The 18,981-nt window shown below is 37.8% G+C and overlaps 1 protein-coding gene across 1 annotated transcript in view; it reads left to right on the forward strand.

Annotated features, from left to right (window-relative positions):
• Nucleotides 1–18,981, forward strand: part of DSG2 (desmoglein 2) — a 50,013-nt gene that overhangs the window by 13,161 nt on the left and 17,871 nt on the right. The window contains exons 2-8 of the mRNA XM_042962239.1: nucleotides 7,506–7,541; nucleotides 9,227–9,361; nucleotides 12,956–13,117; nucleotides 13,261–13,405; nucleotides 14,261–14,427; nucleotides 16,367–16,504; nucleotides 16,622–16,810. Of these exons, the coding sequence (XP_042818173.1) occupies nucleotides 7,506–7,541; nucleotides 9,227–9,361; nucleotides 12,956–13,117; nucleotides 13,261–13,405; nucleotides 14,261–14,427; nucleotides 16,367–16,504; nucleotides 16,622–16,810 (972 nt within the window). The remainder of the gene's footprint in view (nucleotides 1–7,505; nucleotides 7,542–9,226; nucleotides 9,362–12,955; nucleotides 13,118–13,260; nucleotides 13,406–14,260; nucleotides 14,428–16,366; nucleotides 16,505–16,621; nucleotides 16,811–18,981) is intronic.

The following is an 18,981-nucleotide window of genomic DNA, read 5'->3' on the forward strand; positions in this document are numbered from 1 at the left end:
ATAAGATATCTACTGGTCTGAGATATTAACGTGTAAGGAGTCACCTTACTATGGACTCAGAAGCATGGAATAAATCTTCAAGATCATCTATTTCAGATCAAAAATGAATTAATCAGGAGGAGATGTCATCTAGTGACTCATAAGTCCTCCTGAATTCTGCTTGTTAAACTCATAAAGGTGACTTCATAATAGGAAGTCTTTTAAAGGTGCTGACCTTGAGAACAAACAGTACATTGACTAATCATTTTTTGCAGTGATGTTTGATTTGCCCTCATGCCTCTGCCAAAAGAAAAATTATTTTCTTGCCAGTTACCAGGAAGTCCAGTTTGACAAGATGAGTAGGATCCAGTGGTAAAAATAAAAACTTTTTTTTTTTAACTTTAGTAAATTGGAAACGCTTTTGAAGGATTTTTATGGTTTATATAAAAATACGACTTCTTTGGGTGCAAAGACTAGAAGTTTATTTTTCCTTTTCAGTCTTTTTTTTTTAAGTTTATTCATTTATTTTGAGAGAGAGAGTGCGTGTGAGCAGGGAAAGGGCAGAGAGAGGGAGAGAGAGGGAGAGAGAGAGAATCCCAGCAGGCTCTTCACTGCTAGAGCCTGAAGCGGGGCTCAAACCCTCGAACCGTGAGATCATGACCTGAGCCTAAGTCAAGAGCCAGATGCTTAACCGACTAAGACACCCAGGCTCCCCTCTCTTCAGTATTAAAGGCATTTTGCACATGAAACTTTTCTGTCGCCAAGTTCCTGTGAGAAAAAAACTATAGATTTCATACTTGGGAGAAGCCATAATGGTCATCTCGTCCAGGCATTCTTGTGATGCTTGAAACCCTTTTACCACATCCCCACAGGATGTCACTTAAACTTACAGAGCTGGAAATGTTCAAAGGCAAGTGAGAAGAAGTAGGAATGGAGGACAGAAGTCAGAATGTCAGTTATTCCACTTACATTGCCTGCAATTTGGAAATTTGCATAAATCCATGGTCTCCTGAAATTTGTATGACCTTCTTGGTTAGGTATTATAGTAGCTTCCTATCAAAGACACGTGGTCTAAATCAAGGTATTTCAACCCCAGCATTTTGTCATTTGGAGCCAGATAATGCTTTGTTGGGGGAGCCTATCCTGTGCATAATAGGATATTGAGCAGCATCTCTGGTCTCTACCCACTAGATGCCAGTAGCACCTCACCCTGGTTTGACAACCTCCCTGCCCTCCACACTCGTTTCAAAACCAGAAATGTCTGCAGATGTTACCAAATGTCCCAGATGGCTCCAGGGTGGGGGAGGAAGTTGTATATGAAATCCCCCCCCCGAGAACTGCTTGTACAAATTAAGGAAGTGCTCTGGAAACATCCAGATTATTTACTTGGAGTAAGTAGAAAGGAGTAGTTAAGATCTTAACTATTTCCTTAATCAAATAAGCAGTCTCACAATTAACAAAATGTTAGTACAATTCTCTTGGTTTTTTTGTTGTTTTTTGTTTTTGTTTTGTGCAAGTGTGGAGCAATTATTTCAGTCCATCATATTTTATTAAGTGTCTGTGAGAACAGGCTACTGCTGTAGGTGCTATAAAAATGCAGATAGCATTTACATAACTATTTGTAGAACTATTCCGTGACACCCTCAGTTTTAAGATGCACATCAATTTTTGTACCTTTTTCTTATAACACAAGAAAAAATATACAAATCACAAGTGTACTGAACTGCTATATTTTCACAAACTGAACATAGCATAGGATCAGCAACCAGATTAAGAAACAGGACGACCAGCACCCAAAAGCCCTAACATCATCTCCACTGACTCACCTCCCTCTTGCAGCATCAACCTGGATTACTGATACCATTCCTCCCCCATTCCAGACCCTTCCATTTGCCAGAAGGTCTGCCTGACTTACTCCCCCATTCCATTCCAGTCTCTATGAAGATAGAATCTCTTCTGAGAGCCTCCTCACAGTCCTAAATCATTCTCTACCACCCTGTCCCTGCTTTAATTTTCTTTACAGCTATCACAACCTATTTTTGTCTGTCTCTCGAACAAGTAAGAATCCAAGAGGATAAGAACATACCATAGCATATTGTAGAAGCTCAGGAAATTGAAGGCATGAATGAATCCAAATTTCAGAAATTTTAAGATGAAGAAAATGCAAATCATAGAATTAAGAAAATACCATCATAGTTCTATTTACTGAATGCCTGCTATATGCCAATCACTGCAATAATCACTCTTATATGTTGTATCTTTCAATATGCACTATAACCCTGCAATATGTGCTTTCAGATTCAAGTAACAAAACCCAACTGAAAGTAGATTAAACAAAAATAATGTTCAATATCTCTAAAAAATGGTCCATAGATGGGGTGGTCCCAGTTTTGACCAATTTTTTACTTCAGAGATGTTATGGTTTCAGTTTGGTTTCTCTTGTCATTTTATTAGCTCTCTCCTCGTGGTCACAGATGGCTCTAGCCATTCCAAATGTCGTGTCCTTGCTCAGCAATCTCCAGAAGAAAGTAAAAAGAGAGGCTGTGCATATACTTCTCTTCTTATCAAAGAGGAGAGTCATTTCCAGGCTCTCCAGATATCTCATTGGCCAAAATTCTCTTCTACATTGTTCTAGGTTGAATGTTTGTGTCCTCCCACCCCACCCCCGATTCCTGTGTGGATGCCCTAACTCCCAAAGTGATAGGATTAGTGCCCTTACAAGAAGAGACAAGAGAGCCCAAGCTCAAGCTCTTCCTCTTCATGTGTGGACATAGCAAGAAGGCTGCTGTCTGCAAGCCAAGAAGGGAGTCCTTATTGGGAACTGACTTAGCCAGTACCTTATGTTGGACTTTCCAGCCTCCATAACTCTCAGAAATAAATTTCTGTTGTTTAAGCCACCCAATCTATAGTGTTTTGTTATGGCAGCCTGACCTGACTAATACACACATTTACGCATAAACTAGTCACCATCGAAGTGAAGGAGACTATGACGCTTTGGCATATACCAATCATTACTCAGCTCCATCACCTGGGCAGTGTCTACCTGCTACCTGAACAAAATGGGGTTTTGTAAATGCTAAAATGAGAGGAAATGACAATTAGCTATACAATTGAAAATGTCTGCCACAGACGTATTATTAATTCTTATGTTACACATAAGGAAACAAATTAAAGCAATTTATTGAGCAGAATCAGGATTTTAATCTAGGTATGACTGTTTCCTAAGTCATGCACTTTGCACCAGCTGATACTGCTTGTCAAAAATAATTACAACAGAGTCTTTTCTGTAATAACAAAGTTAAGAAAAACTCTGTTTTTATGATTCACCTGAAAAAGGGGCTGAGGAGACTGGGAACATTTTCATAATGGGTGTGCTACATCTCTGTCCAGATCTTGGCTTCTTAATACCATTCCCCCCTATTAGAATTCAGGGTTATTTGGAGAAATGGCTCATTATAAAGCTGAAATAGGAGAAATAGAAGATGGCCCTGGAACATCTTGTGATGCTAGATAGTAAGGGAGAGCTCAAAATACAAAAAGGTGGGAACATGTCAAACATAGGAACAGAATCTAACCTGAAAGATCTTCCAGTGCCCAAAGCTGGAACTATTTGATTTGAACCACAAAATTAATAAAATAGTATTGGTTTATAACCCACAGAATAAAATAAATATGCATGAGTCCATACTGATATAAATGATTAAATGGATAAACAAACGAGGGAAGAGGAAATGAAGCTTTTCTGCCAAAGAATTCCATGTAATATGTATACGTGCCTCTCTCATAGGAAGTGAGGCTTAATCTCTCTCCTCCCCCAGTCCCCACCCTAAAGGAGAGCTAGACTTAGTGACTCACTTGCAAGGAATAGAGTACAGAAAGGGAAAAGTAGAACTTCACAGTGGAGAAACCTGCAAAGGCTACCTTAGCCAACAACGTCATATGGCTATCCTGTACCCCTGATACAAGGTGATGAAAAGGGCACTTCACCATCCATGGTGTTCTTTCCAAAAGCACATCACCCTGGTCTGATCGTGAAATAAATCAACAGATAAAACCAAATTGGAGGACATCTTACAGGATATTTGGCCGGTATCAAAACTGTCAGGATCATAAACAGGGAAAGACTGAAAAATAATCACAGACCAGAGGAGATATTCCAGTTGTAGTATGGGATGCTACCTGGATGCTGGAACAGAAAAAGGACATTAAGTCTGGAATTTAGCTAACTCTACATTCTATAAATATACCAATGTCAGCATCTTAATTTTGACAAGTGTACAGTAGCTATTTAAGAAGTCAGTGGGGAAAATGGGTAAGGGAACCCTGCACTATCTTTGCAACATTTATGCAAATCTAAAGTCATTCCTAAATCTCAAAAAAAATCTATTTTTAAATTTTTTTAATGTTTATTTTTGAGAGAGAGAGAGAGACAGCACGAGCAGGGGAGGGGCAGAGAGAGAGAGAGAGACACAGAATCCGAAGCAGGCTCCAGGCTCTGAGCTGTCAGCACAGAACCCGACGCGGGGCTCAAACCCACAAACCCACAAGATCATGACCTGAGCCAAAGTCGGATGCTTAACCCACTAAGCCACCCAGGCACCCCTTAAAAAAATCTATTTTTAAGTGTGTGCTAGCTAATTGAAACTAAGTATTGCTTTGAGTGTTCATTGTACCATTCACTGTACTTTTGCATATATTTTCAATTAAAAACTTAATGTTAAATTCATGAAATAAAAGATTCTCTGCATTCAAGATATCAGCAATCAGGAATGACAAAGTTTCTTGTGTTAACTACTGAGACAGTAGTAAATAAGGCAGACTTCATGTCTTTGATCCCAAATGAACAACTGCTACTCCTATAACATTCTACGCTTCTTGCTACTCAAGAACTGACAATGTCAGAATCACCTAAGAGTTAGTAGAAATGCAGGGTATAAGACTGAACTGCATACCTGCTGAATTGAAATCTTTATTTTTAACAAGATCCCTGGTGAGCAAAATGCATGTTAAAGTTTAAGAAACACTGTTTATAACCATATGATTGTCTACATTTCTTACAAATAACATCTAAAAACATCTAAAAAGTACATTCCAGGAAAAAAAAAATATCAATGAAGAAATACTCTCATAAAGAGTTTGCATTTGAATAGAGAACTATTTTTATTTATGTACTAATGATATTTAGGATGATAACATTTAATAAAATAACATGTAACTATTATACCTTTTTTGCTAGACCAAATAAGAGTTTAGGGAAGAATAAAAGTGGTAACTTTTTTATCAATCCCTCAATATGGCCAGTACAAAGTAAAGAAATCAATGGTTAGGCAAGGAAAACATTACATTTTAAGAGTGTCTCCTGATGATGTGACACTGAGGAATCTTGGATCTAGTCACTATTCTTCCCTTTCAAAAATTCCCACCAGAGAAACATGCAGAGAAGTATAATCCATTCAGCATTGCTTTTGCTTGTTTTTCATACCGTGCCACCTTTGAAAATACATGAACCTGGGGAGCATAACTTTGAGTAGAGATGTCTGTGGCATTCCTAGCCAATAATAGAGAGGATGAGGTGAGGAAGAAATAATATATCTGGCCATAAAATCAAAAATTAGCCGTGGTTGTTTGTCTGCCCCAGAGAAGCTCAGACTAGAGACTGAGCATCCCGGAATTTCTCTTTGCAGGGGTAGAGATAAGAACATGTCGAAGGTAGAGGAAAGAAAGAAAGATGAAGGATCCACATGTAGAACAGACCCTGCAAGGAGCCTTCAAAGAGATGTGAATAGGTGAAAGAGACCTAGAAATTTTGAAGAAAGCCTTATTTTCCATGATTTATCACCAAGGCCTTTGTGGACCCATGTGACCTGAGATGTAGATGAGAAAAGGCAAACAAGACCAAGAAAATCCAAATTGAAGGCAGATTACAATGAATTAATGCACAAATGGAAGGTGGGGAAGTGAAGGCAATAAATATAGACAATTTCAGCTTGGAGTCATAGTACAAAAAAGAATATGTAGCAGATTAAATGTTAGCAGAGACGGGGACAGGTAGAGAAGATCTTAATATATTTGGCTAGTCAACGGGAAGGAAATAAACATGTTTGATTAGCCAGTGATGAGTGAAGATAAAAAAATTAGTGGAAGGAGCGAGGTTCTTGAGAAGATAAATGTAGGAGAATAAGTAGAAAAGGTGAAGATAAATCACACAGACGATGTTTGACTTTGGAAGGGCATCAGGACACCTCTGTCTTGGAGAAGGCCGGGAAGGAAAGGAGAATTGAAGATACAATATCAAATGAGAAGTGGGGTGATCTAAGAGTGAATGCGTTCAGAGGTGTGGGTCCGTGTGGTTGGGGCAGATCTCCTGAGGTTCAGAATGGTATTAAAGGGCCACTATAAGAGAAACAAAGATAAGGCAACTGTAAAATGTATAGTCTAAATGAGCACACCTTTGAGAGTGAATGGGTCATAACAGTCGGGGTGTCAGTACAGCAGGTGTCATCCAGACTCTCCTGGGCAAATGGAAACATATGGTCACCCTAGAAAGGAGCCTCCACCCCTGAGGAGGGAGCAGCTATTAGAGAGTGAATGGATGTGATGGATCCATTCAGCCTCCATGGCCTTGTCTACCAGTTTTGCCAGTACAGGGTCAGAATCAAAGAGAATAATGAGCTTACAGAGTTAGTGAAAAGGTGATGCAGGAATGTTAGAAAGTCAAGAGAATGAGGGGTCGCAGAGTCATTGACAACATCTTTGGAATGGCTGGCAGTAATCTACTAGCATTGCCTAATGTTGGGGACGTTCTCAATCCACTAGCCTCATGTGGATAGTGAGCAAATGAATTATTAATTTCAAATAATTTAAGTGTAAATAGCCACGTGTGGCTATCACGTGAGAAAGAACTGGTCTAGAGTAAGCCAAGGGATAAATGAAACCAAGAGATTAATGGACTATAAAGAAAGGACAGCAAAAGTCAGAAGGATAGGAGTTTATTGGGCAGATTTTAGAGTAACTGCAACTATATTTACTTCTGTGTGATGATGAAGCCCAAAGTGTGACAGTGCTTGATAAGAACCAAAGAAAAGGGTTGGGGGACTTAGGTGTGAAGTCCAAACATGGGCAGTCGTGTGGGTGACCCTAGGGATGATGGGAGTTAACTGGGCCACGAGTAGAGGGTGCATCTCATACTAAAGGCCTTGAGGAAAGTTATGTGCGTACCTGAGAACATGAGATGAAGAGTTCCTGTTTTGGTTCTTCAGATATTAGTTGTGTTCTGAGTTTCCTGGAGGAGGCAGTGTGGATCAAAAGAATGTAGATTCCTCTCTCTAGCCCTGGTCGTGGCAGGGAGGCAAAGGGGAAAATTAAAATTTGTTTCCTTTTGACAAAGGAGGATAGTAATGGTGGTGGTTAAACCTGTTTTAAATATCTATAATGTGTTAGGTGGTAAGTTATTAATTAACAAGGGATTTATACTGAATTGAGTGATAAATTATATTAAACAATAAATAAATAATTTTATTTTCCAGATCTGCTTTAACTTTGGAAATGGACTCCATTTAGAGGTAAGGAACCGAGGGGATTATTTCTGTCTTTTGGACTCAGAGGCTTAATTTCATGGAAGACAATTTGGCTATGCCGTACCAGATTAAAAATGCACACTCCCTGTGCTCGCTTCGGCAGCACATATATTAAAAATGCACAGTCCCTTACACCTAACAATTCCCACTCTATCATGTGCACAGGAACATATATCCAGGGATGTTCAATGTAGCATTTTTGTGACAATCTAATTGTTCGTTAATAGAATGGTAAAACAATTTACGGTACATGAAGAATCTCCATGATGAGGTACTGAATGAAAAATCAAGGGGCAGAGTAAGATGCAGAGTATAATTCCATTTTTATAGGATGAAGAGCTTTATACATGTGCAACTGTATGGTCATAAGAAAAAATCATAAAAGATATTCATTAAGCAATTAACAGTGAATACTCTGAAGTATGAGAAAAAATAGAATAAAGTTTTAATAGTTTTACATTATGAACTTTAATGTTAATTTATTGTTTTATTACATAATTTAATTTTTTAAGTTACAGAAAAATTTTTCAACGGCAAAAAAAATCAATGACCTAGTGATAACCAGTGTCTGAAAAAAATACTTGTTATGTAGAGCAACAAAATAAATAAAATGATAAACCTAGTACAATAATCCTATCTGATCTTAATATACTAGGTCAGCTGTGTTGAAATTTTCCTTGGATAAAATATTTGTCTATTAAAGCCCAACTGAAAATATATAGAATAAATCTTTTCTACTTAAGGTTCTGAAAACAAAAGATGGGCAATTTAACCCTTTACTTCATGCTTTAAACAATAAATTCATTAACTGACACTTTCACTCTATTTTAGTTAAATTGATACCACAGGTTAGTTACTAAGATTTAGTTTCAAAACATTTAATAATTCATTTCTAAACTGTAAGCCACCACAGAAAAATTAAACTTCATTTTCAGTAAAAAAAAAAAAAAAAAAATTTAACACAGTATAGATTATTTTTAATTTGCCAATGTGTATGGTCACTAACTTAGCCTATTAAAAGAAAAATCCAACAATCACAGATCTTGAAAAGATATGGTTGGCTTTATTCAGTAATTCATGAACAGGGAAATATCCAGGCTGGAAAATGGAAAGGATCTTCAAGAATTGTGCAAAATGAAAGGGTTTTATATACCAAAGTGAGCAAGAATAGGAAGTTATACTGGGTATTTGCTGATTGGTTACAGCAGTCAGTTGGGAGCTGGGGCAGATAATGTGCTGATCTGGTAGTTCTTGATTGCTTGGCCTATGCCTTCCTTTTCTGGGAGAGCCTAGCACAGAAATTTGTTAAGTTCCAATTTGTTGATGTGAGGCTTGGCATAGGTGACTCCATCTTGGACCTTAGTCTGGACACTTTAATGAGACTTTGTGACACTTCACTCTGGGAAATCTTTTCTTACTGATAAAAACAAAACCATACTGTTCTACCAGTCTAGAGCCAATTTCCTGAATGCCTATCGAGTTCACTAGAACTCCATAGTCTATATATCTTTATTGTGTATATTTCCTCCTTGAAAATCAAACCTGTTAAAAAATACGAAATTTATACCTTAGGATTTGCAGAACTATTTTTAAAGTTTTAATAAATTACAGAATACCTTACCAATGTCTTAGGATACTTAATAATTTTTGACAATATTTTATTGTTGTAGGCCTTAAACACAAGAAATGAAAATAATCTGCTTCCTAAACACACTCACTTAATGAGGCAAAAGCGTGCCTGGATCACTGCCCCTGTGGCTCTTCGAGAGGGAGAGGATCTATCCAAAAGGAATCCAATTGCCAAGGTACCTTCTACAGAGAAATAGGAAATATATGTATATGATTGAAATACAGTGGGAGAAGACTCTCATTTTAAAATTTAAGGAAAATTATATAATGTATTTACTGAGTCTTAAAGACTCAGAATATGAAAATATTCTGAATGTAGTATATAATTTGGGGCTCTGATTCAACTAAGAGTTAGGGATCTGACACTAGATGAACCTTTATTTAACAGAGAGGGCTACAATACTCAAAAGAGGATATTCGGTGTAGGGGAGGAAAGATACTTTTTCCTGCTACCCACCCCTCCCAGGTTCTCTGACTGGCACCCTATAAATTGGATGGACAAAAGACAGATTAACAGGAAAACAACAAACAAGTTTATTAATGTATGTATTGCTCCTGTAATACATAGAGGTACTCAGAGATGAAAGACTCAAAAGCTTGGTGAGAATTGGGGTTTATAAAGCATCTTAACAAGGCAACGGTAAACTTTTAGAGAAGTGACAAGACAAAAAGAAAAAGTCCTTGAATCTCTAGGGATGATGGCAAATTGTGGGAAGGCAAGTATGTGGGAAAACAGTGGTGGAAAAGACTGGTTAATACAGTTTGTTATGTGGGTGCCTGGTGCCATCTTTAAGCGGATAAGGGTCTAAAGTTATCTCCGATGATTCACTTTTGTCCTTCCTGATAGAGAAGGAAGGGAACACAGCGTTACAAATTTATGTCCTGCTTTTAGGCACACAGAAGAAAGGCAGAGACCTTTTTTTGAATGTGCTTTTCAGTTGTCATCAGCTCAAGATCATCATCGTACACCAGAATGGAATATTCTGCCACCCTATATATAAAAAGTATATTTTTATATATATTTTCACAATGAAAAGAACTGGTATCTAATACGGAGGGTGACCGTGCATCCTGCTTGAGACAGTCTTGGTTTATGCCCATTGTCCTGGCCTAATAATTAATAACTCTCCTTTCACTCTCAAGTGTCATGTTTTTTTTAAGTTTATTTATTTATTTTGAGAGAGAGCCCCAAGCAGGGGAGGAGCAGAGATGGGGGGAGGGAGAAAGAGAGAGAGAGAATCCGTATGCAGGGCTCCAACTCATGAACCATGAGATCATGACATGATCTGAAATCAAGTCAGTGGCTTAACAGACTGAGCTACCCAAACGCCCCTCAAAGTGTCCTATTTTTTGATAAATTAGATGGTAATCCCGATACTTTTAATCTCGGATTTACACGTGCAAACCTGAGCCCTTGATTTTTCCCCTAAAGCTGTTTGTTCTCTGTCCGTTCTACCCATCTCGGTCAGTGGCACTATAATTCTATCCAGTTTGCTAAAATGTAGCAGGTACTATCAGTTCTACCCCCAAAATATATTCCAGATCTACTCACTTCTCTGCATTGCCACCCTCATCATCCGAGTCAGGGTCATCTCTGATTTACCAAAAGAGCTCCTGACTGTCTGCCTACTTCACTCATGCCACCCCCGACCCAGCTACAGTCCATTCTCCAGAAAGCAGCCAGAGTGATCTTTTGAAAAGACAAATCAAGCATGCTCACCCCCTTAGTGAAATCCTTTCAGTGGCTTCCTGCTGTAGTGGAAGGAATATTCTTTACTCTGGTCTACAAGAAGTCTTATACAAGACCTCCTCTCTAACCTCAGCTCCTATCACCCCGCATCTCCCACTCTCCTACATCCCCAAACTGACAAACTCTTTCCGGCCCCTCACTCTTTGCCCTTGTTGCTCCTTCTGCCTGGAATCCCCTCCCCACAGATAATTGCAGTATCTCACAGCATCAAGCCTCTGACCAAGTGTCATCTCCTAAAAGAGTTCCCTTCCCTGCCTCACCCTGTCTCTCTCTATCCCTTTACTCCTATTTCAGCCCGGCTGTGGTGCATTCCACTACATGACACGCCGTACGTTGCTTGCTTGTTGTCTGGCTCCCTTAGCAGAGTGGAAGCTTCCTGAAGGCAAGGGCTTAGTTCTTAGGCTAATAGCTCATGCCCTGTATCCCAACATCCAGTAGGTGCTCAGGAGACATTTGTGTGAATGAATACATGTTCATATCCTGGTGTTGTCTTTATCTTCCCAATATCGTAAACATTGTGCAGGAAGAGCTCCTTCAAAGAAGAGCGGCTCCAGAAGAGAAGACAAAAATTTCCTCTGTCTAGCAGCATGTTTTCACAAAAGCCTTCGAAAATCCAAAATTTTAGTATGTATACAAGCAATTAAGCTTTTTTGTTTGGTTTTCTGAGATGTCTGAGTCATTCACACATTCTTTCAATAGGTTTCCCCAAAATGCATTGATTCTTTGGGGTTCAACAGGCATTAGCTGTTCTTACTGTTTTTAATTATGCAAGTTGTTAAGAGTAAAATTTACATAAAAAGCAAAGGGTTTTGTGGAATTTTCCCAACTTTCTACATTCTCTATCTAGAGGTAATAGTGTGAACAGTGTAGCATCTTCCAAATCTTAGGAAATGCATAAATATGTGTATATTTACATACTCTTACGTACACACACATATATAAACAAACCAACAATTATGTTTACACACAGTTTTGTTTTATTTTTAACCTGAGTAGAATGATTAATAATATATCATTAGTACATAAAGATCTAGAATATTCTTTATAAATACTGTATGTGTGTGTATATGCATATAATTGGCAAAAAAAAAGAGAGAAGCACAGAGAAAGACAGAAAGACAGAAGCTCAGTGAAAGGTAATCATGGTAGTGCCCCAGGTTATCATTCCACTCCAGGAACAGAGCTGGTAGAACTGGAGGTTGGAGTCCCCACCCCCCACCCCACCCCCATCTGCTATTTCCTTGGTTATTCTCAGCAGCAATTTCCCAGCCCCAGTGCATGTTGGGATATCTATGGCAAAGAAATGTACCTATCCTGAGATTTCAGGACAAAGAAGTGACCAGTGAGGTGAGTGGCAATGGCTTCTATGATGTCTGAAGGAGAAAATTAAGGAACCAATAGGGGCCACAGAGACACATTTACTAGTGAAGAATTATAGACACAAATGAAATTGTTTATAGAAAATGAAGATGACAACCAGGAAAGACATTAGAAATGGGTTAGATGGATGACTTTCCTGAGGCATTCCAAGCAGGGAAGGGACTTGACTTTTTTTTTTTTTAAACCTTGAAAACTTTAATCCTTCTATAAAAGGATACATTTTCAGACTTTCCAGATGATTGAATGGATTTATAAAGGTGATTTTGACTCTGCAATTTTTACCTCATGTGCTAAATTTAAAATCTGTCCTCCCAAGATATACCCCTAATGATATCTTAATTTCATAACAACCCTAAGGGGTAGACAGTAGTATCTCTCCACTTTACAGACAGGAACACTGAGGTGCAGAGAGATTAAGTAACTCTTAGTATCATGTAACTGGTAAGTAGCTGAGACAGGATTTGAACGCAGGTTCTCTTACATAAGCACATCTTCTCTTGAGTGCTTGTGCTCCACCGCCCCCCTCCCGGCCTCCTATCAAGATTGTGAAAACTTCAGAGGGAAATTTTTCATTTAAAATATGTATATGTAAGTTATAGAGAGTTTAACTTGAGGCATTCTTCTGTTATTTTTATGTTAGATACATTCTGATATTGCAGAAGAAAGAGGACTAAAAATCACATACAAATATACCGGAAAAGGGATCACAGAGCCACCTTTTGGTGTGTTTGTCTTTAATAAAGACACTGGAGAATTGAACATTACCAGCATTCTTGATCGAGAAGAAACGCCAAGTTTTCTGGTGAGAAGAACAGCTTTACATTTATTAGTTTGTAGTTTTTCTTTGATAAATAATAGTTATGATTTGTTTTGTTTTTATATTGTGGTAATTTAATTACCTTAGCTTACATTTCATCTCTTCTATTATTTACGTCATGATTTCAGCTCGTTGGTTATGCTTTGGACGAAAAAGGAAACAACCTTGAGAAACCATTAGAACTGCGCATTAAAGTTCTTGATGTCAATGACAACGAACCAGTGTTCACGCAGGACGTCTTTGTTGGGTCTGTTGAAGAGTTGAGTGCAGCAGGTCAGAGTTTGTTATTTTTATGATTGAGTACCCCCAGTCACTTTAACCCCACTGTGTAACTGAACACTAAATCCTGTATCTTAATGGAGGCTAAGTACTACCCACAGGACAGATAGTAATAAACCTGCCGCTCTAGGTTTGGAACTGCTTTTTCTGAGATGAGTTCAAAAGGCTTTACATGATGTCTTTTTTTACCGTCAGAACAGATACGGCAGATCGATGTGACAGGTTAGGTCTCTGTAGCAACTGTTCGGCCTTGTAGCTAGAAAGCGGCCATAAACAACATGTAAACAGGTGGGTGTGGCTGTGTTCCCATAAAGTTGTATTTACAGAAACAGGTGGCTGGCAGCTCTGGCCCACCGGCAGTTGTTCACTGACTTTTGACTTATATTATTTCTCAGGTTTATTGACAGCATTGTCCAATGCAGCGGTCTCTGGGAAGACTTGCAGGAGACATTTCTCTTTGATCATAATATAAAGAATAGCTACGTTTCTCCTGAATTGTTTGTATTTTAGTAAGCATGTATTTGTATCTGTTCATTCTTCTTTCTTTGTATTGATTATTAGAGCGATTATAAGCAAATCCGCAGCCTTCCTGTAGCAAGTGTTCAGGACTTCACCCTAAGAATTCTCTGTACTGATGCCAACCTCGCCCTCCTCTTACCTTTCCTAATTCTGTGCCCCATCCACACTTATTTTCTCATCCAATTAAATTTTTTGATTTTGGTAAACTGTGATTTTGATAAGCACTTGAAATCCTTTTGGGAACAGGCTGAAGGTATGAAGAAAATAACAACGTACATATGCATGCTTACAGTTTAGTTTCATCTTAGACACTTTTTTTTCTAATGCCAGATACACTTGTGATGAAAATCAGCGCAACAGATGCAGATGAGCCCAATACCCTGAATTCTAAAATTTCCTATAGAATTGTATCTCAAGAGCCTGCTTATCCTCCGGTGTTCTACCTAAATAAAGATACAGGCGAGATTTTTACGACCAGTTTTACCTTGGACAGAGAGGTAAATTAGTATTTTATGTTGCTCATCTTTTAAATTCTTCTTTATCTTTTCAGGTTTTCCTTTCTCTTTATTTCTCTCCTCTTGTAATTTTCATACTTTCTTGTATTCCCTCATTTATAGAACAACTCCTATAAATACCCTCTTCTAGGAATGTGCAATCCAGTATGGTCGTCATTAGCCATATGTGGCCATTGAGCACTTGAAATGTGATCCATCCAAATTGAGATATGCTATAAATGTAAAAAAGTCACCAGATTGGGAAGACTTAGCATGGAAAAAAATGTAACATACCATCTTGGTAATATTCTGTTGATTGCATGCTGACATGATATTTTAGATACCATGGGTTAAATAAAATTTATTTAAAATTGGTAGTATCACCTTTTTTTTTTTTAACTTTTTAAAACCTGGCTGTTAGAAAATGTAAAACTACATAAGGACAGCATGTTCTAGGGCCTCTCCAGTCAGGATTCTGTTTGCTAGAGCGTCCTAAAGCCATGTTCTGTAATTTGTGGTTCTGTAATGAAATTAGCCCTCTGTGCTAATACGGATAGAGAAGGAGGAACAAAGACTGACATTGGAGTCCTACTTAGGATAATGGAAATACTTGTAAATAAATGAATTGTTGTAATTCCCAAATTGGAGGGAAACTTCAGTGGGATTCCTGGACAGGCTGTTCACTTTTTTCTTTCTAACCCAAAGGGAAAATTTTAGATGAAAACAGGAAATAGAAGACTTTTTAAATGTTGTATACATGAACGTTTTAACAGTGTGCATGAGTAAAATGATGATCCTAAGAACACTGTACTGTCATTAAACATAAATCATTGTCCAAGTGCAGTCATTATGTTTTATATGACTTGGGAAAATGATTCCATTCTGTCCAGAGAGGGAGAAGTCGTGTCCAACATTGCTAACAGGATCTCTGTAAAATTAAATTAAATAATATTATTACTCCTACAATTCTACTCTGTACTTTTTCACATAAAATTAGAATGGAAAAGTATTATTTTTAATTATTCTGATTTTTTAATAAGCTGCTATCTGTGAAGTATGTCGAGTTTAACCAATGGTAATGGCTGTCACTTATTGGGCATTTACCACGTGCCAGGTGCTATCCTAAGCCTTTTACATAGATTAATCCATTTAATCCAACTAAAAACCCTGTGAGGCAGATCCAGCTATTATCCCCATTTTACACAAAAGGAAACCAAGGGTCAAAAGGATTGTGTATGTCCAACACAACCAGAAAATGACAAAGCCAGAACTGGAATCCAAGCAACTGGCCCTAGAGCCTCAGTCACATAGAACAGTTCTGTCCTGCATAGAACCCCCATGCATTGGCACTGGTTGCCTCCTGCTTTTTCTTAAACTCTAGCTACACCGAATGGAGCCATCATAAGGGGACCGTGTGGCAGATAAGGGCTCACTTCGGAGTAGCATCTGAGACGTCGTTCTCTAGGACAGGTTCTCGTAACAATCGTACCTCTCAGAATGTCTGGACAAAGTCAACCACATTTTGTCCTCCCTGGCCAAGTTTTTTGAGGACTAGGTTTTCCTTGCTTAATTTTTAGCTAAAACAAAGAAGGAACCAATTCCTATAGTCCCACCATTGCTTCCACGTAGAGCAAACTACATTTTGAATGGCACTGTTTTGTGCACAGACTATTTGAAGGAGAAACTCATTTCCTGATAATGTCACCAATGACATATTTAAGAATTTGACTACCAACAACTTCTCTAGGCTTTTCCGGCCTTCTAGAAATGCTCTGACAGCAAATACACAGCATCTTCACATGAATACTAGATCATAAAACTTATTTATGAATAAAATATACTGTGGTTCCTCCTCTTGATGATGAAATGAACTAAGACCAGAAAGACAGATTTGGGAGTGATTCATTTTCATCCCAGACGGGTATTTTTCATTGCCTTGCAGGAACACAGCAGCTATACTTTGACAGTAGAAGCAAGAGACGGCAATGGACAAATAACAGATAAACCAGTAAAACAAGCTCAAGTTCAGATTCGTATTTTGGATGTCAATGACAATATACCTGTAGTCAAAAATACAATGGTAACTATTTTTTTTATAGCAAATGTATCTACATACTGATATTTCAGTCCTAACTAAAAATATATCACTTACATTTGTGCTACATTAAAATAAAATCCCTGTGTTCGCGTTTTGCAGAATGAAGGGGTGGAAGTTAAAGAAAATGAAGCCAATGTAGAAGTTACACGCATAAAAGTGTCTGATGCCGATGAAATAGGCTCTGATAATTGGTTAGCAAATTTTACATTCATATCAGGAAATGAAATGGGTTATTTCCACATAGAAACCGATACTCAAACTAATGAAGGAATCGTGACCCTTATTAAGGTAAGTACTTAGTGTTCAAAATTGGAATGGGAAAAGTTGATGCAGAGGAAGAAACGATTGTATTTTGAGCCCCGAACATTTAAAAGCGCTTTATGTACTCACCTAACACCACAGTTGTTTGAGATTGGAGACCTCCCTATTTTTCCAAGGTCTGTAATTAGTAATTGGTCACACTGCAGTCCAAATTCAAATAAGGGGACTCGAATCCTAATCTGACAACATGATGCCAGCATCATTATTGCTCAGCACACTTCCCGTCCTGCTTGTAGCCCATGCCTGACTGTAGCATCTTTACATCATGACCTCTTGCCTCTCCTAAGTGTCCCCAGTTTACTATGTGTATTTGATCAACTTAACATAAAACCAGACTTCACTAATAATATCTAAAAACAAAAGCTGTAATAACTTCACAAAGCTCTAATTCAGTCGCCCTCATACTTAAATATGCCTAAGAGTTACCTTATAAAGCTACGTGCCCAAAATGCAGATTCATGGGCCCCATGATCAAGTCTGATGATGGCAGAGCTCAGGAACTTGCCTTTTATAACAGAAATCCACTTGTGATTCTAATGTAAGTAGTATGCAGGTCACATTTTGAAACACAGTGATTTAACTTCTTACTGAATTGAATCAATGAAGGAAAAATCATCTTATTAAGCATGTGGATATACATTTGAAATTTATTACCCCCACATAATTTTTTAAAGAAAAATTGTAAGATGGATTTTTATCTAATAGAATAAGGAAGAATATCAATGTATTTTTAAATGGCTTATGATAGAATTGCCTAACCAGATTTTGAAATAAAATACGAAGCTACAGCTTTCAAAATACTATTCCATTAAGTCGCACACAGACAAAAATTGATTCTGGAAGTTTCTAAACTTTTACAAAAAATACATGGAATAATGATAAAATAAATATATAACAGAATAGAGAAAATTAACTTGAATTTTCATGGTAATAATTATGTGCACTATTTATTATATGCACTGAGACTACTGCTTTGTAAAGCAGAGGAAACCAGAATAAAATTACCTCACACTTAATATAATTTTTTAAGAGAGAGTGAGCAAAGGAAGGGCCAAGGGAAAGAGAGAGAGAATCTTAAGCAGGCTCTGTGCACTGGTGCAGAGCCCAATGCAGAGCTCGATCTCACGACCATGGGATCACAGCCTGAGCTGAAATCAAGTCAGACACTTAACCGATTCTGCCACCCAAGCACCCCAAGATTACCTCATGTTTAAAGGGAAGACATGTCTTATGATTATGGAAGAAGTGGATAATGGCATCAGAGACAAAAATAGATTGGCCTGCTTATATAGAAGTAAGCATACTTCTTAGTCATAGAATAGTCATAGAATGGTCATGAATGATAGAAGTACTAGAAGTATTCTCACCATACCATGGTAGCACTAAAAGAGATAGAGTTATTTCTACCAAAGGAGGCATGGCAAAAAATAGTAAAATTAGTATTTTCTTTGGTTCTCGAATATGTATTTTTCACTGAAAAAATCATTCATAAATTAGCATACAAAAATGTACAAACACATGAGTAAATAATGTAATGACAAAGGACTATTTTTGTGAAAAGTGTTTCTAAAACATCTTTAGATTTCAGCACAAAAGTGTACCCCTGGCACCTCTTAAAACATAAGAGGAAGCTCAAAAAAAAATGTAGTGACAGAAGGATGCTAGCTAGCTATGTTCAGTCCATCGTCAATGGCGAGTGGACATAATCAGTACATGTTAGTAAAATTAGTATCAATGTGACAACAGCAGATTGAGAAAATTATAAATTACTGTCTCAATTGTAGAAGAATTGCTTCCAAATTTTGAGAGCAATAATCAGATTCCATCAAAGGAAGTTAGACAAAGAAGATATACAAACAGCAAACATTCACAGAAAGGATTACTCAACATCATTAGTCATTAGGGAAGATGCAAATTAAAACTACCAGAGATGCCACCATGCACCTCCTAGAATCAAAAAGACTGACAACACCAACCGTCAGCAACAATATACAGAATCCGGACTGGTGGAAAACGAAGTGCTACAGCTAGTTTGGCCATTAAAGTTTAAACACAGAGTAGTTACTCAGTGACGCAAAAATTAAGTCCAAGGCATCCACCCAGGAAAAACAAAAGCATATATTGTAATACCTTGTATG

The sequence above is a fragment of the Panthera tigris genome, chromosome D3 (genome assembly GCF_018350195.1).
Source record: "Panthera tigris isolate Pti1 chromosome D3, P.tigris_Pti1_mat1.1, whole genome shotgun sequence".
Taxonomy (NCBI): domain Eukaryota; kingdom Metazoa; phylum Chordata; class Mammalia; order Carnivora; family Felidae; genus Panthera; species Panthera tigris.